Consider the following 21,381-nt stretch of genomic DNA (forward strand, 5'->3'; position numbering starts at 1 on the left):
AAATCTTTGCCCGCTCAATTCTCTTACTTTTGTGAGCAGAAAACTGGTTACCTTGAAATGGCTTGATGTAATCAGCGAAGTGAAATGTTGACTTCAGAGAGTCCCCAAAGGGGTTTGGCCAAGGAGCAGCTGAGAGATGAAGGAATCTAAATTCCCATTTGTTTTGGGGGACAAATTCAGACCAATTATTTGAATGGCCTATATCACAAGTCTTCAAACTTGGCCATTTTATGACTTGTGGACTTCAACTCCCAGAATTCCTCATCCAGCATGCCTGGCTGAGGAATTCTGGGAGTTGAAGTCCACAAGTCATAAAAGGGCCAAGTTTGAAGACCCCTGGCCTATATGACTTTTTTTCACCACTTGAAATAAGTGGCATATGGGAAAGGAACCAAAAAGTTGTCAGAAAGGGAATAGTTATACATGACTCTATATCTTCATTGTTTCCTTTCAAAACTGCAAGTAATAACTAACAAGGCCTTGGATGTTTTGGAGTACTGTAGCACTGGAGCCCTAAAAGAATTGTTCTGCCACTAGTTCTATCACTTTATCTAGTAAATTAACAGCATTCTTACCAAACTTATTTTCTAAGCATCCTATTTGTGATTCAATTCCTTTATGTCATCTTACTTACAAATTACTCCACTTACATAACTTCTAACTTGAATTTTACCTTTGAATACAGACAACCAACCTGATCATACATTAGAATGCATATCAAAAATGATCTATCCCACTTCTCTCAATAGGGTGTCTGTCTCTATTGATTACTCAACATATTTCCATTCTTCACCTAAATTTCCTACTGGTTTCTGGAAAATGGGTGCTCTGAATGTATAAACTTTATTAATTCCTTTCTAGTCATGTATCTTTAAATGGTTTTCTTTTTAACAGTAACACTTTACACACAGCAAATGTAATCTCTCCACAAATATCGTCCTATATTTGTTTATTAATAGCATTACCGTTGAATTGGCCTGCCACCGTCATTCTTAGGTGGTTCCCATTTTAAGTCAACGTGTCTCTTTGTCACCTCAACTGGTGTAAGGGCATATGGTGCTCCAGGGGTAGCTAAAATAAATGAAATTCACATTAAGTAAACCAGAATTTTAGAAACAGGAGCTAGCATATTGCGCAGAATTTTGAACATAAACCCAGAAAACCTACTGAAAGTGTCTTTGGCTAGAACTGAGTCCTCAATTTCACAATAATCGCTCTGCCCCACTGCATTTTCAGCAGCCACACGGAATACATAGAGAGAGCCTTCAGTCAGAGGTGTCACAGTATATTTGGTGTCTTTTACTGTGGTATCTACAGTCTGCCAGCCTTTCCGGCGCACATCCCTCTTTTCAACAATGTAGTTTGTAATAGGAGAACCACCGTCTTTTTCTGGCACGGTCCATTTAAGGTCTGCAGTGTTTTTAGTGATATTAATGACTTCGAGCCATCGTGGTGGTGAAGGGGGATCTGTGAAGACATTAACAAAATGGTTTTACTTTGGGGGGGAAAAAGCAATAAGGAATCTATCAAGCAGGGGGTTAAAGGCAAACTCTACGTCTTTGTTCATTTCCACTGATGCCTTTATAAACCCCATTACTGCTGAACTGGTCTGCCGCCATCATTCTTCATGTGTTTTTTTTAAATGTAACTTTATTGAAGAAATTTTTAGCAAGTTACAAAACAATATAAATAGTAGAAAAGAAACAAAAGAAGAAAGAATAGTGAACAAGGAAGAAAAAGAAATAAAAGATTTAAAAAAGAGATAATAAAGAAATGGCTCCCAATCTTTCTGTCAGGACCTACCCCAATCCACGTCTTAGGAAAACAAAAACTCTTGGGGTCAGTTCTAGTCCAAAAGGAATTTTTACTAGGACATGTTGGTTGTGGAAATACAAGACAGGACCTGGTATTGTTTTACGGATTGAGACTTTATAAGGAGTTCCCGGTTCAACCCCCCTTCCCTCAACCCCATTTGGTCAGCCCCCCATCATTTACTTTGTGTCATCCCTTTCGTGGGAAAAAGGGATCTTTGGATCTTTTACAGTTATTGCCTTCTTCCTTTACAGATTCAAATGGAGACACAGGCCAGATGCCTCCTTCCCTAACCCTCCCCTTTGTTCCCCCAGTTCAAAAGGTTTCCCTTGGTCTTTGAAATAACCTAAGGCAGGCTGAATCCACATCCGCTCCTCCTTCCTCGGAAGATGGCAGAATCCAGGAGGGGGGGGGGATAATGTTTTAAACATACATTTATGAATGTGATATAAATGGATTCTGACACTTTCTGAAAGTAGTTATGAACACATTGTCCCTTTTCCAGGATAAAGGCAAGCAAGTTTTTAAGGTTTTCAAGCTCTGTTCAGCCTCAAGCTGGATTCTCAGGAGGAGTTACTTACTTAGCCTTTCCTTGCACAGCACAGGATCACTGGGTTCACTGGGTTCACTTTCCCCAGCTTTGTTCACAGCTCTCACTCGGAAAGAATATTCTTGTTTCTCCATAAGTCCTTTGAGGAAATGTTCTGTCATGGGGACACCTTCGGCCACTCTCACCCATTCATCTGTGCCCGTCTTTAACAGCTCCACCACGTAGGATTCAATTTTGGCACCTCCATCATGTTCTGGTTTTGTCCACTGCAGGAAACATGTCGTCTTGGCAACGTCCTTCACTGTTGGTTTCCCAGGAGGCCATGGAGGATCTGGACATAAATTGAACATTTAGATCTGGCAGGCTAACTTTACAACAAGAGTTTAAACTATATTATCAGTTTAGGTTAATTTTTACCAATGGGATCCTTCACTAAGATTGGCTCTGTGGGTTTGCTTGGTTTTCCTGGCCCAGCAAGATTCTCTGCCAAGACTCGGAACTTGTACTTCTTATGGTATGTGAGACCCTTTACCCTAGTAATAATGAAAAAAATATATATTTCAGTGTTCATTTAGCAGTAAATATTATTAAACATATGTAGTATGTTGCTGTATATCTTTTCACAGATGTAAATAAAAAATATTAAGGAGAAGTTCTTGGTGCTCTCTAAGCTTGGTTGTTTGCTTGCAGATGTTTCATTACAAACACAACGAAGCTCAGAGAGCATCAAGGACTCCACAGATCAAACCTGAACTACATCTATTTTTGTCTACTGAAATAAATTTATATCTACCATATAAATATTACAAAGAGATGACTTGTGGCAGAATACTTAAGTAAAGCTTTCTCATGCCAGGATTGTTTTGCCATCACTGAAGCTCAATACAAAATTTGTAATCAGATAATGCACATGAATATTATATGTTTGCTTAATATTTTGCATATTTTGTATATTGCTTAATATTTTAAGAAAGCCAAGAATATTAGGTGATATTGTCTTGCTATTTATTTATAAAATGAGATGCTCTTAATTGCCTGTGTGTGCTTGTGTGTGTGTGTCTGCGAAATACAATTTTTCCTGTCTAATGACATAATAGCATTCTCTCTACTTCACTTGGAAGATTGGTGAAACTTGAAGGGCAGATAAAAGGAAAAATGATGGGTAGGTGGATGCCTTTCCATTGGTTGTTAGTCTGTACTTTAAGCAGGATGTTCACATTTTTTTAAAAAAAATCTTACTATATACATATTCCACTCATTTGTGAGCTGTAGGACCCATGTGTATTATTTTAGAAAGGAGCAGATACAACACATAGTTCTGAATGATTTAAATGCTTCAAGTTACTAGAAAGCTAAAATGTCCAAGAGGTTCCATTATCAACACAAATACTCTTGAACTGCTTCAGTGACAGACAAACATCAGTTGTTACTCTATTACCACACTAGTTGTGGTTCCTACATTGCAGAGAAGATGACTATGGAGAGTATTTCTGATATATATTGCCGCCAGCTTATGAGTATTCAAATAATGGGCAACGACAGATAACACCTTTCATACATAATACTATAACAGGTCTATGTGTTTGTTTTTATTTGAAAACATGATTTTTCTTCTGTAAGAATATAATGATCTTACTTGAATGCTGTATCTTTAACTGGTATTTTATTGCATCGTATCCATTTATCGTGATCAGGGTCAAACCGTTCAACCCAGTAGCCAGTGATAGGACTGCCGCCATCTTCATCTGGTTCAGTCCAAGTTAATGTAACAGAATCTTTAGTGATCTCAGTAGGCTTTACACCTGTTGGAGGACCTGGTGTATCTGAACCAAGAAATATAAAGTCAGAATTAGAGGTCACGTATTTGTAATTTCAGTGCAGATGGCTGCTGTTCCTGGCTGTTGCTCTGATGCATTGACACCTTCTGCAAAGATTAGCCCCATAGTACCAGCAACATCCAAAAGGATGGGGAGGTGACATGGTTCTCACAAAATGATTCACTGGTTGGAGCGGCTGCCCCCCACTGAAATAGTTTCTATATGACCCAAATACAGAGATAAGTGTACTTGCCTTTCAGACGAGCAAACTTACCGAATGGATATTTAGCAATGATAGGATGGGATAGTGCTGGTTCTCCAACTCCATACATGTTCTCTGCACTGACTCTGAAGATGTATTCTTTAAGGGGTGTGAGCTTCGCAACTTTGAATTTTGTTTCTTTGATGGTGGATGACAACTTGTGCCATATTTCACTGTCTGCAGCTCTTTGCTCTAGAACGTAGTTTGTGATTTTGGATCCGCCATCATCTCGAGGGGGATTCCACGTCAAAAGGCAAGACACGTTGGTTATTTCAGACACATCGAACGCCGCCGGTGGACCGGGCTTATCTGTGGAGACATAACAACAGTTCGAGCTTCTGCTTCCGCTACGGAATTAGGAAGACGCCGAGAATTAATCACAGAAAGAGCATACCTAGAACATTAACTTCAACAGTTGCTGTTGCCCGACCACTGGTATTTACAGCTTCAATGATATAGGTGCCGCTATCGCTCCTATTGCTGTCTGATATTATGACTGTAGAATGTTCAGGCTTGGTTTCAATGGAGATCCTTTTGTCAGGTCTCAAGATGTTTTCTGCTTTCGTCCAGGTAACCCGAGGTTCAGGCTTTCCAGTTACTCTTGCAGGCAGCTCTATTTTAGTTCCAGCTTTGACAGTGATTCCAGCCAGTAATTTCACATCTAAGAAAATCTCTGGAGCCTCTGATGTACAGAGAATGAAAACAGCACGAATAAAACACGCTACCCGTCTAACAGCTCATTTCATATAGTCGCACACCCTCCTCTCCCCAATATTTCCAGGAACAAATATTATATGTTGCTATAATATCATTCGGCAAGTAATTACCCATCGCGTCCACTGCCTGGATTTCATCTGTGGGCTGGCTTGGTTTACTGGCTCCTTGCCTATTCAGAGCCTTCACCCGATAGGCATACCATTCCCCTTCCTTAAGTGGTGCCACCTTCATTCTGTTAATCAGAACACCATTTCAGTTAATTAATAGCATCATTAAGTGCCCCAAGAATCACTTGTAAAAGAATTCCACCTACTGCTGCTACTTACTTGGTCTCAGTTACAGGTTCACCACAAGGCTCCCATTTGTCAGTGCTACGCTGGCACTTTTCAACTACGTAGCCTTTGATACGTGAGCCACCATCATATTTAGGTGGGTCCCATGTAAGGAAAATGGACTTAGATGTTGGATCTCGCCACTTAACGTTCTCTGGTGGATCAGGAACCGCTGTAAGAGGAAAAATGTGTTGTCTTATCGTTGAGGGTCGAGTGTGAATGGAAAGAAATGTTCACTTCCACTTCGTGGTATCTGGATTTTTTGTGACCTCCCCTGCTACTTTCCCCATAATAGTCTTCCACAGTCATTATTTGTCTGAAATGGTATAGGGTTTCCTGCCTGAGCAGGGGGTTGGACTAGATGACCTCCAAGGTCCCTTCCAACTACTACTTCTTCTTCTTCTTCTTCTTCTTCTTCTTCTTCTTCTTCTTCTTCTTCTTCTTCTTCTTCTTCTTCTTCTTCTTCTTCTTCCTCTTCTTCTTCTTCTTCTTCTTCTTCTTCTTCTTCTTCTTCTTCTTCTTCTTCTTAATTATTATTATTATTATTATTATTATTATTATTATTATTATTATTATTATTATTATTATTATTATTATTATTATTATTATTATTATTATTATTATTCTGGTAAGTCCTGCAGTCTAACAAACAGCTTTTCCAAATATGCAGCTGGATATATTAGCTAGGACAGGGGTAGGCAACCTTGGCTCTTTTATGACTCGTGGACTTCAACTCCCAGAATTCCTGAGCCAAACATGCTGCCTCAGGAATTCTGGGAGTTGAAGTCCACGAGTCATAAAAGAGCCAAGGTTGCCTACCCCTGAGCTAGGAGGAAGTTAGAAAGCCTATGGTGCCATCAGACATGTCTGCCTCTGTCATTTCCTTTTTCAATGGGTTTGCCAAATGGGAACATTTAGCCTGAGTAATTATACAGAACATGCAGAAATCCAAAATTATTTAGAACAGCTAATAAAAAAAGCTCACTAGCAGGTGTTGTCATGTTAACTGGCTCATCAATGTAAGCAGGCTCTCCTGGTCCACATTTGTTGCAAGCTGAAACTCTGAATAAGTATTCTTTTCCTTGGGCAAGATCTGGGACGATAAATTCTTGGTCAAGAACCTTGTCAATCACCTGCAGAAACAAGACACACTTTTTCGTATCGTAGCCCAGAATATTTCCAAATTAAAAAAACAACAACTGACTTTTATTAAAAAAAATTTTTTGGTTCAAAACATACTTTAATCCATATTTTGCGGCTCACTTCACGCTTCTCAATAAGATAGCCAGTCAAAGGGCTTCCTCCATCATTTTCAGGAGGTTCCCATGTTAGTTGTACTGTGTTCCTGGTTATTTCTCCAACTGTTAGTTCTCTTGGTGCACTTGGGCGAGCTGAAAATAAATGCATGTTATATTAAAAACCTGTAACACAGCGATACACATATTGATTAATTGATACCACTTTATATACCACTTTAATCATTAGTGACTGAGTAGCTTACATGCCAAATACAATAATCAGATTTAAAACCTAATACAACACAACACCATAGCAACCATATACTATGTGACACGAGAACTAATATCTCCACAGGAATGTCTATGAGGACATCTGTTTATCTGTGAGGACACAGATAAACCTCCAAGTGGCCTCAATGACTCTCTAAAAGAATGCAAATGACCAGCTATCTGCAAGGAATATAAATCCTTCCATTCCCCACCATCCAGTCACAGCCGAAGAAGCTTCCTGGATAAGCGAAACTTCTTCAAAGAAAAACAAGAAAATCCAGTTGCCTCCTGAAAAAAGGACATTTGGGATCTCCACAAGAACTAAAATTCATTCCACTTCCAAAGATCCTTTGGAAGAGCTAAGGTTTAATGGCATTTCAGAATCATAATAGAGATTTATATGATGATGTTTGATGTGAAATAATTTGGTGAAGGGGCTTATAAAAACCGACTTTAGCCCTAATTCAACATGCTTTATATATATAGTCATTTAATGTTGTAAGATTGTTCATTTAATTTATGACAATTTATAACAAACATTTACTTAACGTTAAAACTGAATGCTCACCAATGACATTAACATCGATTTCTCCTGATACAGACGATACAGGATTGACTAATTTCAAAGTATAAATGCCTTTATCTCGCCGTTCGCTTGGCGTAATAGTCAGTTTTGCAAAGGCAATATTGGTCTCAATTTTCACCCGATCACCATCTTCTAAAACTTTGCCACCCACTGACCATGTGGCCTTGGGAACTGGGTAGCCAGTGATGGGAACATAGATTTTGACTGGCTCTGGAACAATAACTTCAAGTCCATCTTTAAAGCCACTTAAGTCCATTGTAGGTCCAACTGAAAACAAACATAAGTTGTGCCAATTAATTTGTGCCAATTTCTACGATAGGTTTAATTTTCATTTACAGCAGCTGTGAAAAGATAGCTGCCATAATTGGAAGTACTATTATAAGATGACACCAGTGTTTGATGTAAGACTTCTCCCCCTCCCCCCCAATTTGATACAATTGCAGTGAAGAAACCTGATAGTAAGACCTGTTCTGCTTAAAGAACAATTTTATAGAAGTATGGAGGTACTATTTATGTGCTTAGCAGGCAGCATGAAACAGTAGCTCTTTGGATAAATCTGAATTACATCTCAGAACTACATGGAAATATTTATCATGTTCTCCAATTCCACCCGGTGATGACACCTGCAAGATCTTTTGCTCATGGCAAAGTCTACCTCGGGATCTACAGTATATTGTGAAGATGTGAAGTAGATGCAAATGTGTGCCTGCATCAAGGCCTGCCAAAGCCTTGCTTTACCAGTTATCACCAGCATACCCAAAAGAGCCTTAAAATAGCCCAACTGAACCTCTGGTTGGCTGCAGTAGATTTGCTTACAACAGATGATCTGCACTTAGCTATTTTTTTTGCAATAAGCGAGACACTGGTGAAGCGGGCACAGCAGAGCCTGCATTTTCTGCACCACATGAGAAAAGCACATTTTCCTTCCCCTGTCCTCACCACTTTCCACAGAGGGACGATCGAGAGAATTCTGTTGTACAGCATTACAGTCTGGTTTGGAAGCATCACTGCTTCAGACAGGAAGACGGTTCAGAGAGTGGTGAGGATGGCTGAAAAGATTATTGGCAGTTCCCTCCCTTCCATCCAGGACATGCCACATAAGCGTTGCTTGAGCAAGGTCTGCAAGATTGTCTGGGACAGTACACATACTCTTCACAACCTGTTTTCCTTGTCACCTTCTGGGAGGAGGCTTCATGGTATCCAAAGCAGAACATCCAGATTCAGTCACAGTTTCGCTCCATACAGTATTAACCTTGTGAACTCTAAAGTCTCCTGCTTCCATTATGTATTCAAGATGGGCAGCGATTAATATTTATATGTTACTTATACGTAAAGTTGTAGGTCTATACATATGTTCTATATAGGATGTGTAAATGTGTGTTATGTTACGTATGTGTACACTTTGAGAGCAAGCAACTAAATTTCATTTTTAATGTGTGCCATTGTGCCCATAGTAAAAAATGACAATAAAGGTTATCTATCTATCTATCTATCTATCTATCTATCTATCTATCTATCTATCTATCTATCTATCTATCTATCTATCTATCTGGATGCTTTAGTCGCAAGAACTCGAGGATTGATTTTTAGTAATAAGCTTATATAACGTTTACTTTGAACTGCTGACATGTCAGAGATAAATGAAATTTGCTTACCATGTGGATCATCTGCGGTTAGTGGTCCAATAGCCTCAGCTGGATCTGATATACCAGCAGCATTTTCTGCAGAGACTCTATAATAATACTTAGCTAGAGGTGTCAATCCAGTCACCTGCCAAGACAGGAGCAATTATTGTAAATGACATCTCTGAAAATGATCCAATGCTTCATGCGCTCCAGAAAGAAGTTACAACTTACGGTATAAGAAAGCTTAGGTGCCAGCTTTGCATTGCAGCGAATCCAGTCATCTGTTCCTTCTTCCCGCCGTTCTATTATGTAGCCCAAAATTGGACTACCTCCATCTTTTAGTGGAGGCTCCCATTTCAGTTTCACGGATGACTTAGTTTGCTCAGAATGATCAAGGTTAATGGGAGGACTTGGTCTTTCTGCAAGACATAGTAATTTGGAAGGTTTAAATATTGGTCCCTTCAAGAAGAATGCACAAAATACAAAAATAAAAAGATGAAATTGTGTCTGTGGAAATCTAAGACTATTCCTAAAATAGCACAGTAGAACCTGGCCAGAACCTTCAACTGAAATATCCTTCAAGTCTGTTGCATCTTCCTCCATGAACGTGGGAATTATTTGAAAGAGATTGGCCGTCTGTTTTGAATGTGACACTTCTAGTTTCTCATTTTCTCACAGCTAATGATTTCTTAAATCATAACCCATTTTTTCATATTTTCCCCCTAATTATCTTCAAATCTTTTCTATGCTTGTATTTATGAATAAATAAAATTATCATTGAGAGATACTGGAAAATGGTTCTCTTATTGTCTGCATACTAACCAATGGGATCTGTTATCTTCACTGCATGTGTGGATGCACTGGGTTTGCCAACTCCAATCTGGTTTTGTGCTCTGATCCTGAAAAAGTATTCTTTGTTCTCCACAACATCTGTCAATGTTGCAGATAACTCATGGGCTGGTGTAGTCATGGCTGGCTCCCACTTAATTGATCCTCGGTCACGCAGCTCAATCACATAGCCTGTAATTGGAGATCCTCCATCATATTCTGGTGGTTCCCAGGTAAGAGTTGCGCTGGACCTGTTCACATCAGCGACCTGTACATTGAGAGGAGGACCCGGCACCTCTGCAAAGTGGAGAGAATATTACAAACACATGTTATTTCTACTCTAAAGTATTTAAACAGCATTAATCTTCTCACATATCTGGAGCTATTTTCTTACCAAATCTGCTCTTTGCTTCAACAGGTTTATCTGTTACCACAGGTTCACCAGTGCCGACTCTGTTTTTCGCGCTCACACGGAAGAGGTACTCCACTCCACCTTTCTGAAGGCCAGTTACTGTGTATTCACAACTGTCAGCACGGTCAGTTGCCAAAATCCAGGTCTTGCGTTTGATGTCACGCCTTTCCACCACATAGCCTGTAATCTTACTACCACCATCGCTTTCTGGTTCTTCCCACGCAAGGCTGACTTCACCATCAAATGTTTCTGTGACTTCCAAGTTCCTCACTGGGCCAGGTACATCTTTAGAGGGAAAGGATGTATTCAGTGGAACGGCAAATCTTGAGGCTGACGTAAGTTATATAGCTCAATGGGTTGTACGGCTATTTATTTATTTTAATTTCCGTTTTAGCCATCAAATCAAATCAAATCAAATCAAATCAAATCTCTTTATTATGAACTTTAACTTTTAACTATTAAATTAATGCTGCCTGTATTAAAATTACAGGTACCAGTGTTAAACTACTATCATAAGGAAAAAACTAAAAGGACTGTTTTTGGAAGTTAAGAACTTACTGATTACTTGAACATTAATGCGACCTTCTGCTTTTCCATGTTTATTTTTCAGTATAACTTTGTAACTTCCCTTGTGTGATGGCTTGGCTGCAGGGATTCTGAAAGAAGTACTCTCAGCTGTAGTGTCAACAGTCTGAGTGGGTAAGGCTTCATCTTCCTTAAGCCACTCAGCCTCTGCTCGTGGATAAGCATCGTATGGAACTACCATGGTTAATGGCTGGCCAACATCTACCACAAGGTCTTGATCACCTGTCTTTATTCTTGGAGCAGCTAAGAAAAAATAATAAAAAGAAATTAGCATTTGAAAAGATGTTACAGAAATGATGCATTCAACTGAGCTTGATAAAGCAAAGCAAAGTGAACCTTGAACTTTAAAAATAATTTATTGCATTTTGTGGTGTTTGGGTGTGTCTTGAACCGCAAAGCAATGGGACCTTGTTATCACCTTAATAATTCACAGATAATTTATCTATGATGGGTAAATTGATCTGGTTACCTGAATGTAGAGATTTCAGTGCATATATAAACTACGTTTATATATTGTATATAAAATGTCAAAAAATAATGTAAGATTTTCACACAGTAATGCGCAAGATAACTGATAAAACCTCCATATAGAACAAAATAAGTGCTAGATATTGATGAAATAGCAATGAGTTATGAAATCAAGACATCACAGAATTGCATAGCGGTACACACAAGAAAGATGTTACACGGTTTTTGTGGGGGACATTATTTTCATTCCCATTAAAATTGAGAATTCTGGAATTAATATTCAGAAGTTGAATTGAAAGATTTTTGTTACATCTACAAATGTTCTTTCTGGGTACGACAAATCAGTTTGAAAGACTTACCTGCTAGTTCTAACTTAGCTCGAGCTTCTTTATCTTTGGCAATAAATCTATATTCTCCTTGGTCACGGGGCCTTATTTCACAGACCTGCAACCTGTGGACCTTTCCTTCACTCATCATTTGATGTTTGTCACCTTGGACAATAATCATGTTGTTTCTCAGCCATTTGACCTCCACTTTATCTTTATTCAGTTCAGCGGAAAAGATGACATCAGCACCAGGAGCTTCATAAGCATCTTCTGGTGGGCGGATGATCTCAACAGGAATTTCTGATAGAAATATCCATAAACATGTATTTTATCACTCTGTCTTTTAACTTAAAAAAAAAAAGTACTGAGACTTGGGAAGGCACATAAATCAAAATTGCAAACGTACCTTCCACGAAGAGCCTTGCTCTGGATTTCCTGTCATCCACTCCACAGGAATATTCACATTCATCTTCTAGTCTGCAATCTTTTATAATTAATCTGTGTAGATTTCCATCCTTTTCAAACTGATACCTTTAGATCAGACGGGGGAAAAAAAACCAGGATTATGCGTCGTGTTAAGAAACGAGAGCAGAAACACACAGCTGAAGTAGCACTTACTTTTTGCCTTCTTTTATTTCACGCCCATTTCTGTACCACTTCACAGCTGCTTTCTCTTTGGAAAGCTGGCAGCTAAAGACAGCATCATCAAATTCAGTAACGGTTTGGTCCTGCAAATGTTCGATGAAATCGGCAGGTGCTTCTGTGATAATAAGCTCCGCAACAGATTTATCTTGGCCGGCAGTGACAGTGTATTCCCCTTCGTCTATAAACCCACAATCTTTAATAATAAGGGAATGCTTGTATCTGTCCACTTTGTACAAAATGCGGCGGTCAAAAGTGACTTCTTCACCATTCTTTGTCCAGGGAAGTTTTACATTAAGACGGTTAACTTTGCACCAGAATGTGACAGATTTCTTCTCCATGGTTTCAATGTCTTGAAGAGGTTCAACAATTCTGAGATCCTCCTCTGTGGTGAGAGAATAATGAAATGTAATTATTTTATGTTCTTATTTAAAGTTGGGTACGACTGATATCCTGGATCGTTTACTAGCATAGAGCACTTACCAAGTACAGTTAAATTAGCAGATGACTTGACATGTTCTCCTCGCTGATTTGTTAGTGTCACTGTGTAGACTGCCTGATCGTTCAGATGAGCATCTCTGATCCTTAGAGAATACAGTAAATCCTTGTGGACCATGATGTACTTTGCACTGTCAAATATTGGTTCGTTATTTTTGTACCATTTAGCTTTGGCACCTTCTGTATTAACTTCACAGTTGAAGACAAGCTCTTCTCCTTCTTTGACAGTTTGGTCTTTCAGCGGAATAACAAGCCTGAGTTTTTCTGTAAATGGAATTAGCGTATCATTTGTAAGCTGCATACTGAACCATACAATAACAGCGTGCATAGACATGTAGAGAGAGAAAAAAACCTTACCAATCACTTTCAACTGGGCTTTTGCTTTGACATCTCCAAGCATGACAGTATAACGTCCCTCGTCATCCAAGACAGATTCTTTAATGGCCAAGACTCTCTTTTTGCCATCAGAAAATATATCATATCTGTCGCCTGCTTCAAGAATAGTATCGCCTCTGAGCCACTGCACGTCAACGCCATCTTTGGACACTGAGCAGAAAAATTCTGCCTTTTGTCCTTCAATAACTTCAAGGTTTTGAGGTTTAGTTATAAACTCTGCTGAAAGCTCTGTAAAAGAAATTATGAATTATGATTTAGCTGTTAGTGGAAAGAAGACAGACTACTCCATTTAACTTAAAAGTAGTTGTTTTACTCAGCAGATGACCTGTAGTTGGAATTCCCAGTCTTTTGATAGCCACATTTGGAAATTTGAAATCATGTTGATGGTTTATACTCTCACAAACTGATTGTTGGCTTTCTAATCTAAGGAATTAATTTACCAGCAGGATTCATTCTATTATCTAAGCTTGCTTTTTCTTTTTCTTTTTTGGCATCCCTGCTCACTTTCCAAATACCAATTGAATGCAGCCACCAGGTTTGTTTGTTTTTTTTTTTAAAAATACTATTTTCTAAGAAGCTTATGGGCCCAGAAAACTTCTTGGAAATAAAAATGATGCTAAGGCTTCTATTTCTTTTGCAGAATGCCAAGCTTCCATTTTTAAATTAGAAATATATTCCTGGGTGCCATACCGGGAACTGTGGCCTAATATAAGCAGAGATTGCTTTGGAATAGACTTGAAACTTTTTATGCTTAAGCAGCAAATGAGCTCAGCATTTCATTGCCTACTTAACTGCCCACCCACTCTCTGGTCCTGAAAGCTATCAGAGAAAATATCTCACCATTGACTTTGAGTTTGCCTGTAGTCTGAGCGCTTGGAAGCTTGCAACTGTAGGCTCCTGCGTCATCCAAGCAAGCATTGTGAATGATCAAAATTCTCTTCCTGCCATCCACTTTTTGTTCAACTCTACCACCCTCTGGCAACTCCTGGTCTCCTTTGAACCATGTTACTTCTGCACCAGGTTTGGAGACTTCACAAATAAATTTGATGGTGTCTGTTTCATTAACTTCCACATTGGGCAGGTTTTTAGTAAAGACAGCTTCCTCCTCTGAATAAAGGAATCATAGCTTTATTCCATGACAATTTGCATAAAATTTGCATAAAATAAACAAACAAAAAAGGGATTCAGTTTTACCTATCACTGTAAGCATGCCCGAAGTTCTGGCTGCTTTTGCTTCACAAGCATATTCTGCTTCATCGTCAAGTAAACATTTGTTGATGACAAGTATTCTCTGGGCACCTTTCGCAATGATGTCATACTTCTTGCCTTTTTTAATTTCAACTCCATCCCTAAACCACTGTGCCTGTATTAACATTTTTGAGAAAATATGAAATTGAATCAAAGATAATAATAGGCATTAGAATTTAAGCTTTCAAAATGTTAGTAAAGCACCGGAATCTTGATTTAATGATGATATTGGAATCCATATTGTTTCATTTGATATTTTGAAGTTGATAGTTTGAACCAAGCAACCCAATCTTACTTCCTAGGTCTGGTTATCTAGCTAGAATAACCTTTTTTGTTGGTGGTGGTACTGTGTCCCTTTATAGGAATTGCTAATATAAAAGGGTGCTGTGTCCACAATTCCAAGTCCTGAATGAACAAGTGAAAGATTGCACCCCCAGAGCTTTATTTCTAAAAAGGAAAAACACCTGGCCACATGATCAATCAAAATCTGTGTAGAAGGATATTCTCACAAATGCAGCTGATTGGGAATCTGGTGGCTGTTTCAAAGCCGAAGAGCCAGCGCTTGTCCGAGGACGTCTCCGTGGTCATGTGGCCAGCATGACTAGATGCCAAAGGCGCATGGAACGCTGTTACCTTCCACCCGTAGCGGTCCCTATTTTTCTACTTGCATTTTTACATGCTTTCGAACTGCTAGGTTGGCAGAAGCTGGGACGAATAACAGGCGCTCACTCTGTTACGTGGCACTCGGGATTCGACCCGCCAAATTGCTGACCTTCTGATCGACAAGCTCAGCATCCTAACCCACTGAGCCACCGCGTCCAGATGCAAAGGAGGATGAGGGCAATTTTGCCATCAATTGACAGCACATTATATTTATGTGGTATTTTCTACATGATGTAAGACTTCCACTAATAAAGATATATAAATCTTTTATTCCTTAACTGAATCCAGCATGTAAACAGAGTACACTTTCATACACATTTCATACGCATATTTTTAGAATGATCACTATTATTTCACACCAATAATAATTACAATTTTAAAAATATGCAAACATAATATGTATAAAAATGTATTCTGTCTGTATATTGGATTGAGTTACAGAATAAAAGATTTATATATCTTTTAATCTTTGTTATTAGGGAGGAGAATGACAGGAAAAAAGCAACTATAGGAATGTGGTGGATAATGACTGCCTACAAGTCAAAGCCTAGTAGGCAACTTTTGGTTTATGCAAGTATTTAGCTTAAACGTAATGGCTAGAATCTAACTCTTTGATGGAAACAGTATGGATTCTGACGAGGGTTAGGTTTTTCTAAATAAAATGTATTAGATTTACTGAAAATCACAGACCTTAACAGATGGCCGGGAAATTTCACATTCAAACCGAGCTGCTTCCTTTTCCTTAACTTCAAGATCAGTAAGAGGTTTAAGAAACTCGACTCGAAGAGCTGGAAGAGAAAATGTATATATTCCAATTAAAAGCAGACCTATATAAAAATAATTTTTTATAACCAGGGCTGCTAATGTTTTGACATTTATAGAAGAGCAAAATCAAATAAAATTTATTTATTTTATTTATTTTTTATTTTTATTCCATTTATATCCCGCCCTTCTCTGAAGACTCAGGGCGGCTTACAAGCTTAGCAGTAGCCTTCATTCTATGTATATGCCTGCTTATTAGGGCTTTCGCACACACCCCAAGCGGCATGCAAGTGGTTGGAGAAATTTTATAATGTAAGATAAACTCTGCATGCTCTTAGGTAGATGACTGTGTGTCAACAGACTATCGGATGCAAATCTCCAGTATTACTATAGATTATCAATAATAAAAAGACTGGCGTACCCACTTTGGGGGGATATAGTACAATTGAGCCTTTGAATGATAATGCAGGGTGAATACTTGCCCTGCAAGAACAAGTCATTGAATACTAAATGGTTCTGACCCTATTGGACTTTAGGAAGGCCTTGAAGATATGGCTCCTTCTTGTGCTTGGGGGCATCCAGCAATGGTGGGAAGTTCTTACAATGGCTGTGCTGAGTTTGATACAATGATGGATTTTGCCACTGCTCATGGAGGATTTTTTGTTTGTTTGTTTGAATGTAGTAACTGATACTTTTATAAGCTTGTATACCTGTTTTTCAATTTGTTTTTATTGGTTGGTTGTTTTAAACTGTTGGTTGTTTTAAACTGTGAGAAGAGTGGCAATACAAACTGAATTAAATACATTTTTAAAATGAGAACATTTACTGGAAATGCTAGCAATGAAACTAAGGCTTCAACATTCGAGGAGCAAAATATGGAAGCAAAAACCTTTGGAGAAGCTTGGGAAAATTGAAGGCTATAGAAAAGAAGGTAGCAAGAAGCAAGAAGGTTACACAATGTTGCAAGATCCCAAAGGGGGGAAAAATGGCCGACAGTCCCAGAGAACTACTATTCATTGAGTCATGAGGAATCAGAAGTGACTGAACAACACAGCTAAGCATCTTGTAGTTCTTGTAAGGAAAGTACAAGCAGACTTACGTTCAACATTCAAGAAACAAGAAGTTTTGAAATCTTTAGCATCACATGTGTATGTTTTAGCATCATTCAATGTGCAGTCACGAATAATAAGTTTTCTGACTCTGCCATCAGCAATGATATCATATTTCTTTGTTTTGTGAATTTCCTGACCATTCTTGAACCATTTCACAGGTGCATTTTCTCTGGATATTTCACACTCCAATTCTGCAATGGCTTCCTCCTCTACAGTTTGGTCCTCAAGTGGTTTAGTAAACTCCACGGGTGGTTCTGAGGAACAAAATAAACCAGATATTTAGATCCTGTGTATATGGCACACAGGGAGACAATTTAATGTAATGGTTAAGGCACCTGGCTAAAAACTGGGAGACTGTGAAATCTAATTCTTCCTTTGCCACAAAGCCTGTTGGATGATCTTGGGTGAGTTACTCTTTCTTAGCCCTGGGAAGCAGTGGCAAACCACTTTTGAAATCTTGCCAAGAAAACAACAGAGACATGTCCAGGCAGTTGCCAGGAGTCAAAACACACGCACACACACACACACACACACACACACACACACACACACTTCAGAGAAGAATATGCTAGCTATCTCTTTAATCTTCTTTTAAAGACTGAAATATTGTCATTATTCCAATTTGCATTTTAGGTTATAAAATAATCATTCAACTAAACACTTTTCCTTATCTAGGTCTGCATCATCCAGCACCATACCCTATCCATCCTCAAAGCTTACCTTTTACAAAAAGATTTGCTTTAGTTTTGAAGTCTTGTGCAGTCAGTGTGACTTCTCCAGCATCTGTTAGCTTCACATCCCTGAGAACAAGAGTATGAACTTTTCCTTCAGCACGGGGCACAACCTAAGGGAAAAGAAAATATTGGATTATGGTCTTACCCTAAATATTTATCATGTAACTTCAATTAAAACAGGCTTAATATTTCTGAATGGGGGTGCATAATTTTGCCCAACTCAAGGCAGTACCAGCTCTGGCCTGGCACATTAAGGACTGAATTCCAAAAGTGGTGAATGTAGGATCCAAATTCATTGGGAATGTTTTATTTTACATGTATATTGAAATGTTTGCTTTCCCCAACACATATTATATATGCATCGATTCTACATCCTCTACGTTTGCTTCTGTAGCAACTTTTTATGTTCTATTGCAATTTATTTAGTCATCAGGAGATTTGCAGATATAGTTCTATATAGTGCAGATAGTGACATTTAGCACTGAAAGAGATAAAAAGCTCTTTCCCAAATTAGGAAAAAAATGAGAAACAAACAGTGCAGAAGCTCCAATTCAGATCAGATCAGACATAGATATGTACAGTATACAATCTTACTAATACATTGTTCTAACTGTATTTCTTCTAGAGCACAGGCAGCTACATTAGTTTTGGGGATATAATTTGAGAAAAGGGGTCGCAGCAGATGATAGCCATTGTCATTTTATCTGTTCTCCCAAAGATAATCAGAGTCACCTCTGATTAAAACTTGAATGAGAGACCATCAAGAGAATCCAGAGCTGTAGACTGAAAAAATAAAGTATCTCTGAAGAAAGCAAGGCAAGGCCAATGCCAATGGCAAACTACACTCGTATTTTTGACAATTGAAGAGATATTCATGATTGGTGGTTGTAATCAAGCTCATTTCAAAAGAGTATTTTTTTTCTGGAGAAACTGGAAAGCTTGCATCCTGCCTCTGATCCTTCTCTCCAACAGACGCTGTTTGCATTTTCTACAATCAGCCAATTCGGTTCTATATGGTCAAATTCAGAAGTTCAGTCACAATAAGAATAGAATTTACAGGATCCACTTTGCACCATTGTTTGTCATAAAGGTCAGATGTGTGCAAAAGCTTTTTTCTGCATAAGTAATGCCTATAGCTGGATTGTGCAAGACTGCACTTAAATACTATATATGTTCTTCTAGTCTCTTAAACTGACATAAACGAATAATTTAGAAATAAAACACTTGCAAAGTGATATTAAGAAATAATCACATTAACTCTTTTCATTGAAAATTAAATGAATCCTTTATGATTGTTGCTGTCATGATAGTCTCTGATCTAATTCAATTGCTGTGTTATGCTATGACTTCATGGAGTTTTATTGGAATTTATAGTTTGAGTTTTGTTTTAATCTGTAGAGCACTCTGGCCAGAGCAAAAGTAATAAAAGAATAAGTAATGAACTAACTTTTAAAGATGCTTTACTGTGTTTAAAATGCTTAGGAAATAGTAAACATTGAATTATCTAGGTAGTTAATAATTTGATAGATGTTTAGCCTACCATATGAGAATAACTTACAGTTCTGAAAAGCCTGAAAACATTATGCTAAATTCTCAAGCTTAACTAGCGATCAAGCCTTCATTTTAACAAGCAAATTTATGTTTTCCTTTGTGGGAAATATAATCTCTATAAAAGCCCGTAATTAATAAATACTCCAATTGCCTAAATGAATGTACTAATAAAACAAGCATGAAATAAACTTTTCACTTAACAGAACCAGGCAGGCCATTTCTTATAATATAGAGACTGATGCTAAAGGTACTTTTAATAGTCCGTGAGCTACATTCCAAGCAATTCAAATCACAGTGGTGCTAACATACACTTAACAAAGAGTTAATAATAGAAAGTGGGAAAGGCTCAGCAAGGATCTCTGTTGAGACTGACATCTCTGGAAGTGTGGCTGAAATGCCTCCAATGGAATTTCCCAAACTCTTTCATCCCTTGTAAGAAAAATGAACGCTAGGCTTGGATTCGGCAGGCATGAATAAGGAAAGAGTAATAAATAATTGCAGGATATTTATTGCCCTTCAACATCAGTGGTGAAAGCATTTCATCAGATTCACTGTCATCAGCCATCTCCCTGTACATTAAGGTTTTTAGAATTGTTTTTCAATTAATAGTTTAGAATAGCCTCTTGCAAGGCAATCCAATACACATCTAGCCAGAAGAAATCCCCACTATGTTAAATGGGAATGAGGCTCAGCTAAGTGTTGCCAGACTGTAGCTTCGATTGGGGCTTGGAAGCTTGCTAATTGGGGTGAAAAGAGGAACAAGAAAGACAAGGAGGCAGGTTAGAAAGTGGGAAAACAATGGGAAATGTCGGGAAGACAGGATGAAGGAAGGAAAGCTCGTGTACCATACCTTGTCACTGGGTTCCAATTTCTCCCCCTTCAGGAACCATTCCACTACAATTCCCTCGTAGGAGAGTTCACACTCAAAGGTTGCCGTTTCACCAGCCGTCACAGTAACATCTTTAAGTGGTCTCACCAGGCCGATGATACGTGCTTGAAGAAAATAAGAAATCATCTTCAAATTGATTGCTTTCACCCTTTGTTAGCTGCCATGGATCATTTTCCCAAGACGGAGAGGGAATATAAACAAACTGAACTGATTAAGCTAACTACACCAAGTGAAGGGCTGATCTGTGGAGATTCTCTACTCACAGAGCTGGTGGCTTTTCAAAGAACAGATCAGTTAGAAAGTTACTTTGCATCTATGTCCTTGCCAAGCTCTACTTGCCTCTTGCTAAGATAAGGAGCGAGCCATCCAAAATAGCAACACTTTTCTATTGGCTACAGAAAGAAGTGGTTTCCAACAATGCAGAACTATCCTATTGATCAATCATGTAGCAATTTCTACAAATTGTTGTGTTATCTCTCCCATCTTAAAACCCTAATTCAAACTCTGAGAAGATAGCTGGTAGCAAATAATTCATTTATATCCCTTTATATTACATAGCAACTGATCTGAGAAGCCCTAATTAACCCAGTTAATGGCTTGGTTAAGAGCTGATATAAAACAAAACACAAGACTGAATTAGAAATATTATACTGAATTAACTAACTGAACATAGGTAATTCTTGACTCATAACGCCAACTACATCCAAAATTTCTGTTGCTAAGCAAGGCAGTTGTTAAATGAATTTTGCCTCATTCTGCAACCTTTCATGCCACAGTCGATAAGGGAAACGCGGCTGTTGTTAAGTAAGTGACATGGTTAAGTGGATCTGGCTTCATCATTGACTTTGCTTGTCAGAAGGTTGCAAAAGGGGATCACGTGACCCCAGGATGCTATAACGTCATGAATACATGCCAGTTGCCAATTGTCTGAATTTTGATCACCTGACCATGGGGATGCTTCAATGGTTGTAAGTGTGGCCATAAATCACTACTTTCAGTGCCAATGAAACTTTGAACAGTCACTACGTGAATGATTGTAAGTCGAGGACTACCTGTAC

The 21,381-nt window shown here is 38.4% G+C and overlaps 1 protein-coding gene across 1 annotated transcript in view; it reads right to left on the minus strand.

Moving 5' to 3' along the window:
* Nucleotides 1-21,381, minus strand: part of TTN (titin) — a 314,290-nt gene that overhangs the window by 91,968 nt on the left and 200,941 nt on the right. Inside the window, exons 208-235 of the mRNA XM_083368347.1 lie at nt 20,285-20,427; nt 17,870-17,993; nt 17,137-17,403; nt 15,966-16,063; nt 14,559-14,727; nt 14,205-14,471; nt 13,326-13,592; nt 12,954-13,232; nt 12,447-12,855; nt 12,235-12,359; nt 11,862-12,128; nt 11,008-11,277; nt 10,432-10,734; nt 10,032-10,334; nt 9,441-9,628; nt 9,240-9,354; nt 7,567-7,851; nt 6,730-6,881; nt 6,476-6,623; nt 5,485-5,662; nt 5,269-5,390; nt 4,836-5,123; nt 4,454-4,750; nt 3,999-4,185; nt 2,780-2,895; nt 2,394-2,693; nt 1,168-1,467; nt 966-1,071 (exon numbers count right to left, since the gene is read on the minus strand). Coding sequence (XP_083224473.1) covers nt 966-1,071; nt 1,168-1,467; nt 2,394-2,693; nt 2,780-2,895; nt 3,999-4,185; nt 4,454-4,750; nt 4,836-5,123; nt 5,269-5,390; nt 5,485-5,662; nt 6,476-6,623; nt 6,730-6,881; nt 7,567-7,851; nt 9,240-9,354; nt 9,441-9,628; nt 10,032-10,334; nt 10,432-10,734; nt 11,008-11,277; nt 11,862-12,128; nt 12,235-12,359; nt 12,447-12,855; nt 12,954-13,232; nt 13,326-13,592; nt 14,205-14,471; nt 14,559-14,727; nt 15,966-16,063; nt 17,137-17,403; nt 17,870-17,993; nt 20,285-20,427 — 6,073 coding nt within the window. The remainder of the gene's footprint in view (nt 1-965; nt 1,072-1,167; nt 1,468-2,393; nt 2,694-2,779; nt 2,896-3,998; nt 4,186-4,453; nt 4,751-4,835; nt 5,124-5,268; nt 5,391-5,484; nt 5,663-6,475; nt 6,624-6,729; nt 6,882-7,566; nt 7,852-9,239; nt 9,355-9,440; nt 9,629-10,031; nt 10,335-10,431; nt 10,735-11,007; nt 11,278-11,861; nt 12,129-12,234; nt 12,360-12,446; nt 12,856-12,953; nt 13,233-13,325; nt 13,593-14,204; nt 14,472-14,558; nt 14,728-15,965; nt 16,064-17,136; nt 17,404-17,869; nt 17,994-20,284; nt 20,428-21,381) is intronic.

Source organism: Vipera ursinii (genome assembly GCF_947247035.1).
Source record: "Vipera ursinii genome assembly, chromosome: 1".
In the NCBI taxonomy this organism is placed as follows: Eukaryota; Metazoa; Chordata; class Lepidosauria; order Squamata; family Viperidae; genus Vipera; species Vipera ursinii.